Source organism: Eleutherodactylus coqui, chromosome 5 (genome assembly GCF_035609145.1).
Source record: "Eleutherodactylus coqui strain aEleCoq1 chromosome 5, aEleCoq1.hap1, whole genome shotgun sequence".
Taxonomy (NCBI): Eukaryota; Metazoa; Chordata; class Amphibia; order Anura; family Eleutherodactylidae; genus Eleutherodactylus; species Eleutherodactylus coqui.
In genome coordinates, this window is record NC_089841.1 from 136,589,318 (window position 1) to 136,603,086 (window position 13,769).

At 45.2% G+C, this 13,769-nt stretch overlaps 1 protein-coding gene across 2 annotated transcripts in view; it reads left to right on the forward strand.

Moving 5' to 3' along the window:
* The first annotated feature begins 276 nt into the window (after nucleotides 1-276).
* Nucleotides 277-13,769, forward strand: part of FBXO21 (F-box protein 21) — a 29,128-nt gene continuing 15,635 nt past the window's right edge. Inside the window, exons 1-5 of one of the 2 annotated variants that reach the window (XM_066603219.1) lie at nucleotides 277-555; nucleotides 3,657-3,792; nucleotides 5,037-5,134; nucleotides 6,416-6,537; nucleotides 9,576-9,722. In XM_066603219.1, the coding sequence (XP_066459316.1) occupies nucleotides 287-555; nucleotides 3,657-3,792; nucleotides 5,037-5,134; nucleotides 6,416-6,537; nucleotides 9,576-9,722 (772 nt within the window). In that variant the 5' untranslated portion in view covers nucleotides 277-286. Of the gene's footprint in view, nucleotides 567-3,656; nucleotides 3,793-5,036; nucleotides 5,135-6,415; nucleotides 6,538-9,575; nucleotides 9,723-13,769 lie in introns of both variants that reach the window. The other variant, XM_066603220.1, reaches the window with a different exon arrangement.

A 13,769-nucleotide genomic window follows, 5' to 3' on the forward strand; every position in this document is an offset into this window, starting at 1 on the left:
AGCTCGGAATGGACCCCATGGACTATATCTGGGGCCGTTCAGTTTCCACTCAGCTGCCCGGCTTAGACAGCAGAAAAATGCTATTTTGTGCTAAATGTACGCAGACATGAAACCAAGGCCCCCTCACTCCCCCTGGCATTCAGTGGCTGCGGCAAAACGGCGCGCTCGAACATTCCTACAGCAGCGCGCGCTCCTCAACCCTTCACACAAGCCACGCCCCATGGCGCGTCATCACAGTGCGACTCCTGCTGGCGCTGGTATTACTCGTCACCCATGTAAACAAGACATGGCGGCCTCCCTGTCAGGTGAAGGGAGAGTACCCAGTGAGGAGGAGGCAGCGCGCTCTCCGGACAGTGAGGACTCCCCTGGCGATGAGCACAGGACGCTGCAGCTGTGTCCGGGGCTGCTCTCCCTCCCCGGGGAAGTGCTGGAGCTCGTGCTGTGCTCCGGCGACCTGGACTATAAGGACATCGTCAGTGTCACCTGTACCTGCAGGCGGCTGAGAGATGTGTGCGCCGCCCGGGGCGCCGTATGGCGGCGGCAGCTGTTTGCCCGGTGAGTGATAGGTCAGTATGATGTGTGTTGCAGTCCCGCTCTGGTCCGCTGTGTGACTGGAGCGCTGCTGCAGGGAGTCGGCGCCATCGGCCTGCAGCCCCGAGTGCAGCTGTCCTCCCTGTAGGCACATCCATGTGTTACCTGTGAGTGCCCCGTATTACATTGTATGGGACTACACTGATGATGACAGGGATCCTCTGCAGAGCTCACCAGTAATCCCCACCAATCAGCTGAAGAGGCGAGCGCCTCGGCCTCATCTCAGCCATGTGATGTCACGTGACCTGAGAGCAGTGCCATGTCGTTTAAAGGGGTTGTCCCGAGGCAGCAAGTGGGTCTATACACTTCTGTATGGCCATAATAATGCACTTTTTGTAATGTACATTGTGCATTAATTATGAGCCATACAGAAGTTATAAAAAGTTTTATACTTACCTGCTCCGTTGCTGGCGTCCTCGTCTCCATGGTGCCGACTAATTTTCGCCCTCCGATGGCCAAATTAGCCGCGCTTGCGCAGTCCGGGTCTTCTTCTTTTATGAATGGGATCGCTCGTGCAGGATGCCGGCTCCGTGTAGCTCCGCCCCGTCACGTGCCGATTCCAGCCAATCAGGAGGCTGGAATCGGCAATGGACCGCACAGAAGCCCTGCGGTCCATGAAGACAGAGGATCCCGGCGGCCATCTTCAGCAGGTGAGTATGAAGACGCCGGACCGCCGGGATTCAGGTAAGCGCTGTGCGGGTGGTTTTTTTAACCCCTGCATCGGGGTTGTCTCGCGCCGAACGGGGGGGGGGGTTTAAAAAAAAAAAAAACCCGTTTCGGCGCGGGACAACCCCTTTAAGTGAATGGGTTTGCACTGCAATACCAGGCACAGCCACTATACAATGTACGGAGCTGTAGCTGATGTAAGCTGAAATGACAGCGGCGCCCATACCAGCACCACTGTCACTTCAATCAGCTGATCAATGGGAATCCCGAGTGACGGACCCCCCCATTGGGCCCTATCTTGAGAATGGGTCATCAGTAGTGTATTTCAGGAAACCCCCTTCAAGTTATGTTCAGCCACAAATGAAAAGGTGCGGAGTCTTCTGGCTTCCTTCACACGGGCGACAGTGATATTGCAACGATATCGCAGCTTTGTTCCCGTGATTTTGTAGTGTCAGTGATGCTTTTTCTTGAGGCTAATCTCACATCGCTGCTACCCATGATGCAATTGTGCGATTATTTTTATCGTGAACATCAATAGGACTTTCTAATGTTAAAATCGCAAGTTCATGCGATAAACAAGTAGGATCATGGGAGATGGAAAATAATCGCACTTCACAGAAAGATACAGCATGCCGTGACTTATTTTCTCGCAACATCGCATCAGTGAAAACATCGCTAATGTGAAGGAAAACAAATCAACTGCGGATATACACCACGGGGCGCGATTAGACACAGAAATCCCAATAGAAATCTATAGGTGCCCATGAAACCACGGCTGCAACATACAGTAGAAGCAGAGACTAAAAAACTGCTACAGCACTCATAATAAATTTACTATCAGAGGTATACAGACCTATACTCTAACCACATTAAACAATGCCAGGTTCTTGGTATATAATTGGCTCAAATTACATTGGCCCATCTACCAACGTCCAGGTGACCAAGCTCTCAGGTCCTAGTTTAATGGGCCGTGGTTTAACGTGCACCTATAGATTTCTATAGGAAGGTGCTGACCTATTTTTTTTTTTTTGTACAAATATTGTGAAGCTTTGGCTGCCTTCACTGGGTCGTACACACCTGCTGCCCATTTACCCTCTGTCCCTCCTACTGGAACATCTATATGGTATCCTACCCTCCCTGGTTTTATTTGTAGGCTTAGTCCCAAGAGAGGAGCATTTATAGAGGTAGGTACCTATCTTTCCCAGGTTAAGATTATACCACCTGGTTTTAGTGTCAGGACTAGAGATGAGCGAGCGTACTCGGATAAGCACTACTCGCTTGAGTAATTGGCTTCATCCGAGTATCGCTGTGCTCGGGTCTGAAGATTCGGGTGCCGCTGCGGCTGACAGGTGAGTCGCAGCGGGGAGCAGGGGAGAGCGGGCGGGAGAGAGGGAGAGAAAGATCTCCCCTCCGTTCCTCCCCGCTCTCCCCCACAGCTCCCGGCTCCGTGCCGGCACCCGAATCTTCAGACCCGAGCACAGCGATACTCGGATAAAGCAAATTACTCGAGCGAGTAGTGCTTATCCGAGTACGCTCGCTCATCTCTAGTCAGGACCCATCTGAAAGCTTGGCCACCTGGACGTTGGTAGATGGGCCAATGTAATTTGATCAAATTATACACCAAGAACCGTTTCTTCTATGCAATGTGTGTGACAAGTAAAATGATGAGACAATAAAGACCTCTGTTAGGACAGGGACCGACAAACTCTTCAACCATCATCATATCTGCTTTTGTATTAAAGGGGTTATTCACCCTTTGAAAGCTGATGCCCTGTCTTTAGATTGGTGGGGGGGCTAACTCTTGGCACCTGCTGATCAACTCAATGTAGAGTTGCTGCTCCCGAGTGCTGCAGCATCTTCTATTTTTTTTTTTTGCTGTCTGTTTCAGACTTGCTTGTACTTGAAAATGTTGTAGTCTTCATAGTGGTGCCGGCAGCTATTGTAGTGTTGTCCTAATCAGTGGAGTTCCCAACAGTCAGCCTCCCACCAGTCAAATATTGATGGCCTATGCTAAGAATGTTTTGTATGCACGTGACCTCGGAGACCAGTGATTGGCTGCAGCAGTCACATGTGTATATGGAACATCACCTATGCAGCGGGTGTAAGCACAGAACAGCGATGATACGGGAGCAGCGGCGGCTCTGTAGCGACTCGTGAATGGAATGGTGAGTATACCTTAGTTTGTTGTGATGGATTGCTGAGCTCTGTCATTGGCTGCAGCAGCCTGTACACCTTACACCAGAGAGGAGACCCAGAGCGGTGGTGCTGGATACAACAGGGAGCCAGCAGAGGTGACTTATCCTAGAAAATCCCTTTGTTTCCATGCTAACCATATTGTTCAGCTGTTACTGTGGAAACCCTTGATATCCATAGCTAACACTATTTCTCTTATAACCTAGATGGCCGTCTATTATGAAATATTACAACCAACTGGATCTTCTGGACTGGCTGGAGGAGTACAAGACCAGACACAAGGCCGGCATAGAGGCACAGAGGATAGTGGCCGTGTTCTCTAAGCTGCTCATCATTGAACATGTATGTTGCTTTCCAGCTTCCTCATACTACTTGTTACAATTTATCCTTGTGCAGTCTGGCTAACCCCTTCCCACTGCAGCCCTATTTCATCTTCATTCATGTCCTCCCCACTTTCAAAAAACTATAACCTTATTGTTTTATAGGCAACACAGCCACATGAAGACTTATTTTTGGTGGTTGTATTTTTATTACTGTACCATGTCATGTATTGGAAAAAGTAAAAAAAAAATTCTAAATTGAATTAAATGGGTGGTGTGGGGGGCGGGGGGGGGGGTTGCAGTTTCACCATTTTTGGGAGAGGGGGGTTGTTTCTACAGTGTTTATAGTGTGGTAAAATGATGTGTTATCAGTCTTGCCAGTGTGATTTTGGGCAATATCAAATTCCATAATTTATTTATTTATTTTTATATTATACTACCGTACTTTTAAAAAAATAAATAAAATACTATATACAAAGAGGTAACTAAAAGAAACGGGAGTCGTCTTCTGATTGGCCGTTCTTTTCACCTATTTTGTGATGACTGCTTCACATGAACAACGTATAGCTGTGAAATTGTGTTTCCTTTTCCACTGCTCAAAAAAAAAGTTGCATGGAGGGAGATCGGGTGAATATGGAGGGAGAGGCAGGGGTGTCATGCTGCTTTTCATTAAAAATTGCTTGCCATTCAACGCTGTAAGGGCAGCGTCCTCTAGTGATGACATGGCACGTAGCCGTGATGTGTTGTCACCTCTGCGGCCAGTGATCATCATCAGCAGTCGCATTTTGTATGGTAGTTAGAGATGAGCGAGCGTACTCGGAAAAGCACTACTCGCTTGAGTAATTTGCTTTATCCGAGTATCGCTGTGCTCGTCCCTGAAGATTCGGGTGCCGCTGCGGCTGACAGGTGAGTCGTAGCGGGGAGCAGGGGAGAGCGGGCGGGAGAGAAAGATCTTACCTCCGTTCCTCCCCGCTCTCCCCTGCAGCTCCCCGCTCCGTGCCGGCACCCGAATCTTCAGACCCGAGCACAGCGATACTCGGATAAAGCAAATTACTCGAGCGAGTAGTGCTTTTCCGAGTACGCTTGCTCATCTCTAATGGTAGTGTCTGCAGGGGATTGTTAAGGGGATTTTATAGCATTTGTAAAAGAAATATGATTTAAAAAGAAAAATTACGGGGGTGGACAACTCCTTGAACAAAAAATAGTAACTGGTATAACAGACAAAATGTAACAGTGTTACCTGTGTTTCTGTCTCTTTTTGTTTAGCGCATGCCTTGTGAAGGCTTCAATGACCTTGACACTTCGGGTTACCCGGTACACTTCATTGAAGATGAGCTGCTGTCGATCCTCCAAACTGAGAACGGGTAAGAGTCTACAGTGAGACCTGGCAGACCTTGCAGCTGCTGGTTACTGTGAGTTGTGGGAGGGGGGGGGAGTTCTTCTATGCTAAAAATGTAAATATGGATGGGAGAATAATACAAGAATGCTGGGGCTGCAATTAGACAATTTTTTTTTTTTTTTTTTAAGGGTAAAGGGCATCAATCAGTGATTTATTTTTTGGCAATATCTCTTGTTTCGTGTCGTATTGAGGACAAATGATCGTTATAGGACAAAAGTAACATTTTCATGAAGAACTTATTCAATACGCTTTTCTAAAATGACTTGTTCAACTTCAAGGAGAAATAGTATGTTGGCAGCAGATGCCCTGTAAAGAAATACTTGTGTAAGGGGGCACAACGTTGCCTGCTGCTTTCCCCCTAGCAGATAAATCTAAGATCTAGTGTTGGGTCCTGGCAGCTATCTACTTGTAACTAGCTCCAGAAACCAGATGTGTTGGTATGGCATCCCACTAGTCCTTGTACTGTGTGTGGTGAGCGGCATCAACAGATATCCACACATGCATTCAGTAGGGGGCTGGGGATTACTTAAGCAATTCCAGATGTCCATTTCCCACATATATGTTTATATGGAACCATGGAACATTCGTTTTACTTTAGTTACAGGAACTTTCCATCCAGAGGCAGTTATCACCTACCACTGATCATTGGGGCTCTAACTGCTGGGAATCCTACCAGTCACCAGAACAGATGATCCTGCCATCCCCAGCAACAGAACTGTGACTAGGAGACCTTCGATTACTGGGGGCACCAGCAGTCAGACCCCACCAATCTATCGCTCCTCGAGTGGATGGGTAGCTGATAAATGCTAAGGCTTCACCGTACTGTAGTCACCTTATACATGGAGGAAGCCATGGGAAGAAGATGGCACTTCTGCAATAGAAGGCTTTGTATATGAACATTAATTTGATGTAATCTGTGTGATTACGCTGTGCTTACATTGTAATATGCACTCTGCCAGTGAAACTGGCTCTAGTGGAGGGGGTGACAGATGGGAGCTTCGACTTGTTGCAAATGCCCATAGCCAGCATACCTTACATTGGTTTGTTTGTAAGAAGCTTGGTTCGGAGAGACACAAGAATGGACGCGGCTGCCACAAGTCAGATATCCTGCTTTGTCTCCGTTTTCTTACATAGCCATTCCCAGTGACAAATTTACTGAAATAACTGGAGTTTGTATGGAACTTCTGCTGACTTAGATTTAAGATTTCTTCTGCTATACATCCTGAAAATGTATTTATTTCTCTAGGAAATGCTTGACACAAAAGTATTGCGCAAAGAAAATCCTTTACTTTATGCGCCAAGAGGCTACTATATGCAAGCTGAAGGGGTTTCTCCAGAGACCTGTGGATCAGCAAGACATCTTGGAAGGTTTGTCATTGAGTATTCTTTGCACTAAGTTCTAAAGGGTTATTATTAGGGATGAGCGAACGTGTCCGTTACGGACACATCCGCACCCGGACACCGGCTTTGCCGAACACTGCAGTGTTCGCGCGTAAGTGTCCGGGTGCCGCCGGGGGGCGGGGAGATGCGCGGCGGCGCGGGCGGCAGTAGCGGGGAACAGGGGGGAGCCCTCTCTCTCTCCCTCTCCCCCCCCACTCCCCGCCGCACCCCCCCGCGCTGCCACGGCGGCCCCCGAACTTTTTCGCCCGAACACTGAAGTGTTCGCAAAGTTCGGTGTTCGGGCGAAAAAGGGGCGGAGCCGAACGTGTTCGCTCATCTCTAGTTATTATACCCTCCATGTTCATAGTTACCAGTTTTCCTGAAATAAGAATGAGTTATAGACGGAGCAAAGTTTAACTCATTAATAAAATGTTCTGTGACACAGTTTATTAGCCCTTTCAATTGCTTTTCAGTGCTAGTGACAATGGCTTAAGATAGCATAACCTGCTGCAGAAGGCTATATTCAAGTTAAACTTTGCTACATCTGTAAAATGCACAGCACCTTTAACCCCTTAACGACCAATGACGTACCTGGTACGTCATGGAGCGTCGGGGTATGTATGAAGAGAGGTTGCGATGCAACCTCTCTTCATACAGTGCGGGCATCAGCTGTTTATAACAGCTGACATCCGCGCGCGGCCGATCGCGGCTATTAACCATTTAAATGCCGCTGTCAATTCTGACAGCGGCATTTAAATCCCCCGAACGATGAAGAACGCCAGAAATGCATTTTTTTAGTTACCCTGTCTCCCAGAAAAAACGCAATAAAAAGCGATCAAAAAGTCGTATGTATTCCAAAACGGTACTATCAGAAACTACAGGACATCCCGCAAAAAATGAAACCTTGCTCAACTACGTCGACGGAAAAATAAAAATGTTATTGCGCGCACAAAATGACCGCAGAAAATAATTGAAAAAAATTTTGTCTTTAAAAAAAAAAAAAGAGGAGTATAGTAAAAAAAAACCCTATACAAGTTTGGCATCGTAGTAATCGTACCGACCCATAGAATAAAGTTATCATGTCGTTTTTGTTGCCATTTGTGCGCCGTAGAAGCAAGACGCACTAAAAGATGGCAAAATGTCGTTTTTTTTTTCATTTTACTCCACTTAGAATTTTTTAAAAGTTTTTCAGTACATTATATGGTACTTTAAATAGCACCATTGAAAAATACAACTCGTCCCGCAAAAAACAAGCCCTCATACAGCGACGTGGATGGATAAATAAAGGAGTTATGATTTTTTTAAAGGGGGGAGGAAAAAACGAAAATGGAAAAAGAAAAATGCCCGCGTCATTAAGGGGTTAAATGTATTTTCAATTGGCTTTATAAGTGTGAAGGTTATTGTAGATGTATCTTGATGTAGCTTTGGGATACAAAGGATGTTTTCTTTTGTTTTTCTCTTTGGCCACCTATTTAGTACATTGTAGAAAAACATTTAATATATACAGATTCTCTCTGGAAATAGTTGTGGCACTCATATTGTGCAGCACTGGGATCTTGGGTTCCAATCTGATCAGGAGGTTTTCCAATGTAAGGAAAATCCAGCACTCCGTACAGACCAGTAAAAACGTGCAGCTTTGTTTCTAGTCCACATCTAATATAAAAAAGCCTGTGGAATTTTTCTTGCACCACACTTTGACCCCTTTGTGTGACCCTTGGTGGATGATTTTGGTGTCATTAGATTTGTGACATCCTCACCACTGCTGTAAAATCATAAAAAGTGACCTGTAAGGCAAGGTAAAAGTTCCTATGTTAAGTGTAGCGGTGCTGTGTCATTGGGGCGAGTGAAGCGCTGCTATGCAAGCGGCGAGGAGGCAGAGTGGAGCATTGCTGAGCAAGACGCGAGCGGCGTGGAGAGGGAGAGAGACTGAGACTCGGCTCTGCTGCACACAGGTTAATACACTCGGCTCTGCTGCACGCAAGTGTATAGTGATCTACAGCTCAGTGACTATATTCTCTCTCAGTAGTAGATGCAATCTGTAGAGTATACGAGAGATGCAAGACATTAGCGCAGGATACACCGAATATACTGGGGGCTCCGCAGTAACATATACTATACTAAGTGGTGTAATATACCAACATGTAATATACACTAATTGACTGTTACCATGTCCCAAAAGGTGGAAGACCAAGCCGTGGACAGCAAATAGTTCAAGCCCAATCCTCGGCTCGACAGTTCTTAAAACACTTACAACAATTTTCCTAAAGATTTTATGTTCGCATAGTGAACATCGGGTCGGTCTAGTCTGATAACAGTCTCCATTAGCTTATGTGTTTCGAACTAAAGTTTTTAATCCTAGCATGCTAAAATTAAAAACTACTTATTATATTAAGTATCTGATTAAGGCCGGGCTCACACGACCGTTCGGTATAATGCTGCGTAAAATTCACAACCGTGCGGTATAATGCTGCGTAAAATTCACCACTGTGCGGTATAATGCTGCGTAAAATTCACGACCGTACGGTATAACGCTGCGTAAAATTTGCAGCAACCTCTTGGAGCAGAGAACTGCGCATTGTTGGTTTTTGCCTTCGCATGAACAGTGTATGTTACGCATGCTGTCATGCACTGGCTTCTTGGTTTCTTCTTTTTTTTTTTTTTTAAACTTTCTTCTGATGTTTTCTAGCAACATGCGTAAAAAAGGCCGTACATATGCAAGGTAATTGCGTATACACTGCGTTGCGAACACACCCATGGAAAACAATAGGCCTGTATGTGCGCAAAACGCTGTTAAATAGACCATGCTGCGTTCTTTTTTTACGCATGTAATTTACCCAAATATATGCAAGTGTGACTGAATCGAATGAAAATCAATGTACTTTTATTGACTCCATTAACCGCGTATTTTGCGCACGTAGACTGCACATGTAATACGTAATGAAATTACACTTGTGTGAGCCCAACCTAAGCCTGTATTCCAGTGTGATATTTCTATCTAACTGTTTTTCTTTTCCTTTATCTTCTAGGGGCGGTTCTCATCGACCAGTATTGTAATCCTCTAAAAGATGTCAGACTTGAAAATATTCAAGCAGAGATTGAATATATTCTAAGGAGGGTGAAAGTTTACTTGAGTGCAAAAAACAGCAGACATCCAAGTTTGTCCCCGCAGACAGGTCAGTAGGAGTATCTACTACGAGCCAGTAATACGGAATACATATTGTGCCAGTAATTGTCATTACAAATGTTCTTCATGGGAAGTGTTATGAAGCACAGTAGGGGAATGAGCATTCTGGTACTAGTTTCTCTTATAAATTATTGCATTTTTTATGTACCATATTTTTTTGCACTATAAGACACACTTTTTAGCAAAAAATAGTCTTGTTAAAAGTGTGTATGTCCTATAGTCGAAAGTCAGGAGGGTCCGGCAATGATAGAGCCCCCTGAACGTTTCCATTCCGATTTGAGAAGAGGCAACTATAAGAACAAAAACTGACCTCAGAGGCTCTGCATCCATCGAATAGGCAGCAGGTATGAGGAGCCTTCATGACCTCATCATATGACCAGATACCTGGAGGATTCAGACTGAAGCAGCAGGATAAGAGGGCTTTAAACTTTTAGGGCTCACTCACATGAGCATATTGCGCAGTACTAAAATCCCATTGATTTACATTTGGCCATTCAGAGCTGCATTTTCACGTGGGGGGAGGGAGGCAGCATGTACTATTCTGGTGCATGTTACACACACTTTAATATATATGGTTACATAAAATATGCAGTGAATACGCATTTTACATGTGTATTTACTGAGTACTGCGTATCATGCATTTAAATAATACATGTGAGTGAGCCCTTAAAGGGATTGTCCCGGGTTAGAAAAATATGACTGCTTACTTTCAAACCCAGCGCTACCCTTATTCGTAGGTTGTGTTTGGTATCGCAACTTGGCTCTCATTCCCTTTATTGGAGCTGCGCTGTAATACCAGATACAACCATAGGCAAGGGTGGCACTCTGTTTTAGAGATTACGAACCACTCGGGCTCTTCGTCAGGCTAAAAATCTAATAGATCTGAAGAGGCCTGAATATTTATACACCCTTATAACCTACATACTTATGACAGGGCACAGACATGGATGGGATTTGGTTTGTACTTAAAAGGAATTCTGCAACAGCAAACAAACTTTTTTTGTCTAAGCACTGATAATGGAGTGAAAGTTTTATGTTCCCTGAATTACTGAATCTGCCAACCTTTTTATGGCAAAACTGGAGTGACTTTCTGGCCCCCTGCCTCAGCAAACCATTGGCCTACGTCCGCTACATTGATGACATCATGATCATCTGGACCAACACCGAACAAGAACTAATAAAATTCCATGAGAGATTCAATGCATTTCACCCCACCATTAACCTGACATTAAGCTACTCGTATACCGAAATCAACTTTTTGGATACCACCATAAAGATTTCAAACCACTCATTACAGACATTCCTATACCGAAAACCGATTGGTCGGCCCACATACCTCAGATGGGACAGTTTCCATCCTAAACACATCAAAAAGTCCATTGTCTACAGCCAGGCAATCGGATACAACCGGATCTGCTCCAACCCAACAGACAGAGAGGAACATTTGTACCATCTTAAAAGGACAAAAAAAGTTTGGTTTGCACTTAAAAAGGAATTCTGCAACAGAAAACAATCACATCCATGTCTGTGCCTTGTCATAAGTATGTAGGTTATAAGTGTGTATAAATATTCATGCCTCTTCAGATCTATTCCATTTTAGGCTGACGAAGAGCCCGAGAGGTTCGCAAACTCACTATAACATCATGTATTTTTGTCAGCCATTAAAAGGTATCCTATCTACAAGATTACGTGGTTTCTCTTGCTGGGAAAAATCAGATTTTGCTCTACTGGCTAACACGGTACCAAACCTTTGTTTTCATTATACTGTGTTTTGAAGAAGGCAGACATGTTTTTCTAACTTCAGACCACCACTTGAATGCAGACATGGGGGGCCTTTGTCAGAATTCCAGCTGCCATGGGAACTATTGTTGCCTTGTAATTGCACTGTGGGATGCGAATGGGTGACAAAAGGAACCCACTCCCCCTGTCATCTACTTAAATGCTGTAGTTGCTATTAATTGTGGCATGTAAGTCGTTAAACTGCCAGGATCTGATGTTTTTCCACTGCTGGCTGTTTAGAGCAGAAGCCTGGCTGTCAGTATTTAGCCAAGCCACCACTTCAAAAAGATGTATGTGCAGGTTAAAAGCCCATTAATGAGGTCAATAAAAAGGTCTATTGCCCGTCACTAAGGGGTTAATGTCAGATGAGGTCCAACACTGTATTGAAAAGGGTTAAAACGAAAAGAACAATTAATAATAATCTATTTGTATAGCGCCAACATATTCCCCAACCTTAGACAGGGGGAATACAGAGAGACATAAGTACAAAAATACAAAAAACACTGTTACATGTAAGAATCAGTTGATGGAAACAGTAGGGGTGAGGGTCCTTCTCCAACAAGCTTACATACTACAGATAATGGGGTGATACAGAAGGTAAAGGGCTGGAGATGTGCACGGTATGGCGGTGGAGAATGTGGGATGCTATACACATAGACAATGGTCAGACATTAAGCCGTGTGATAGTAGAATCGGTATGACTGCAGGGGCAGTTGATGGTGGCTGGCAAGGATTGCAGTCAGTAGGTCAGGGAGCATGTTATCAGGCGGCATACAGAGGGGTTTGTTTAGGGAATCCGGCATGCCTCCCTGAAGAGGTGTGTTTTTAGAGCATGCCTGAAGTTTTGTCCTGGATTGTCCTTGGTAGCCTGTGGTAGTGCATTCCAGAGGACTGGTGCTGCTCTGGAGAAGTCTTGGGGGCGGGAATGAGAAGTTCGAATTAAAGAGGCGTGCATTCTAGTTTTGTAAGCAGAGCGGAGAGCCTGGGCTTGGTGATGGATTGAGATGAAGGAGGCAATATAGGGTGGCGCTGCGCTGTGGAGGGCTTTATAGATGAAGGTAGTGAGTTTAAATTGAATTCTGTATTTAACGGGCAGCCAGTGCAGTGACCGGCACAGGGCAGAGGCGTCCGAGTAGCGGCTGGACAGGAAGATGAGCCTGGCTGCCGCATTCAGGATAGATTGGACAGGGTAGAGTCTGGTGCAGGGGAGGCCATTCAGCAGCGAGTTGCAATAATCGAGCCGGGAGTGGATGAGGGCAACAGTAAGCGTTTTTAGCGTGTCCATGGTGAGAAAAGAGCGGATTCTTGCGATGCAGCTGACATGTTCGGGCGAGAGATTGGATGTAGGGGGTAAATGAGAGATCGGAGTCGAATATGACCCCAAGGCAGTGGACGTGCTGTCTAGGAGCTATGGTGGCACCACACACTGAGATGGAGATGTCAGGAGGAGGTCGGTTAGTGGAGGGTAGAAATACCAGTAAGTCAGTTTTAGAGAGGTTTAGTTTTAGGTAGAGAGAGGACATAGTGTTAGAGACAGCGGACAGACAGTCGGTGATGTTTTGGAGGAAAGGTGCAGAGATGTCACGGGAAGAGGTGTATAACTGGGTGTCGTCAGCATACAGTTGGTATTGGAGGCCAAAGCAATTAGACCTATTCTGTAGTCGTATATGAGGAGAGCAGAAAGTGTGGCATCTAAGTGCGCCAATGTAATTTTGTTTCAGTGGTTAATAGATGCCCCACAAGTTTATATAGCTGTTTTGGGTTCCATTTTCCTGTTCTTTTATGGGAAAAGGAAAACGGCGAATCCCCTTGCTGAACGGCCCTATCTTAAGACAGGGCCGAAGGACCTCATTGACTATAAATGGCGTCTGTTCGGTTTCCATCTGATTATCCAGCCTTTTCAAGGATGAAATAGCTTAAAGTGCTGCACTACTTTGTCTGACTCTGAACAGTGTTTAACCCCTTCACCTACCCTAGAAGACCAAAAAAATGGGAGCACTCGCCTAGACCACCAAAGTTAGGAATATTGACCCCTCAGCTTCTTTTGACCAGGAAAGTTTTAATTGGTAGGAGATATTTTTTTCCTATCTTTTTGCTGTTGTGTAATCCAGGGGTGCGTCTTATAGTCTGACAAATGCGGTAATTCTTTGAAGCACAGTATAGGAATAGGTTATGGATGACTTAAAGGCCGGGACATATGAGATGTTCTCATCTCAAAGTTTTCATTTTCCATTAACCCTGTTCAGTTTGTAACTTT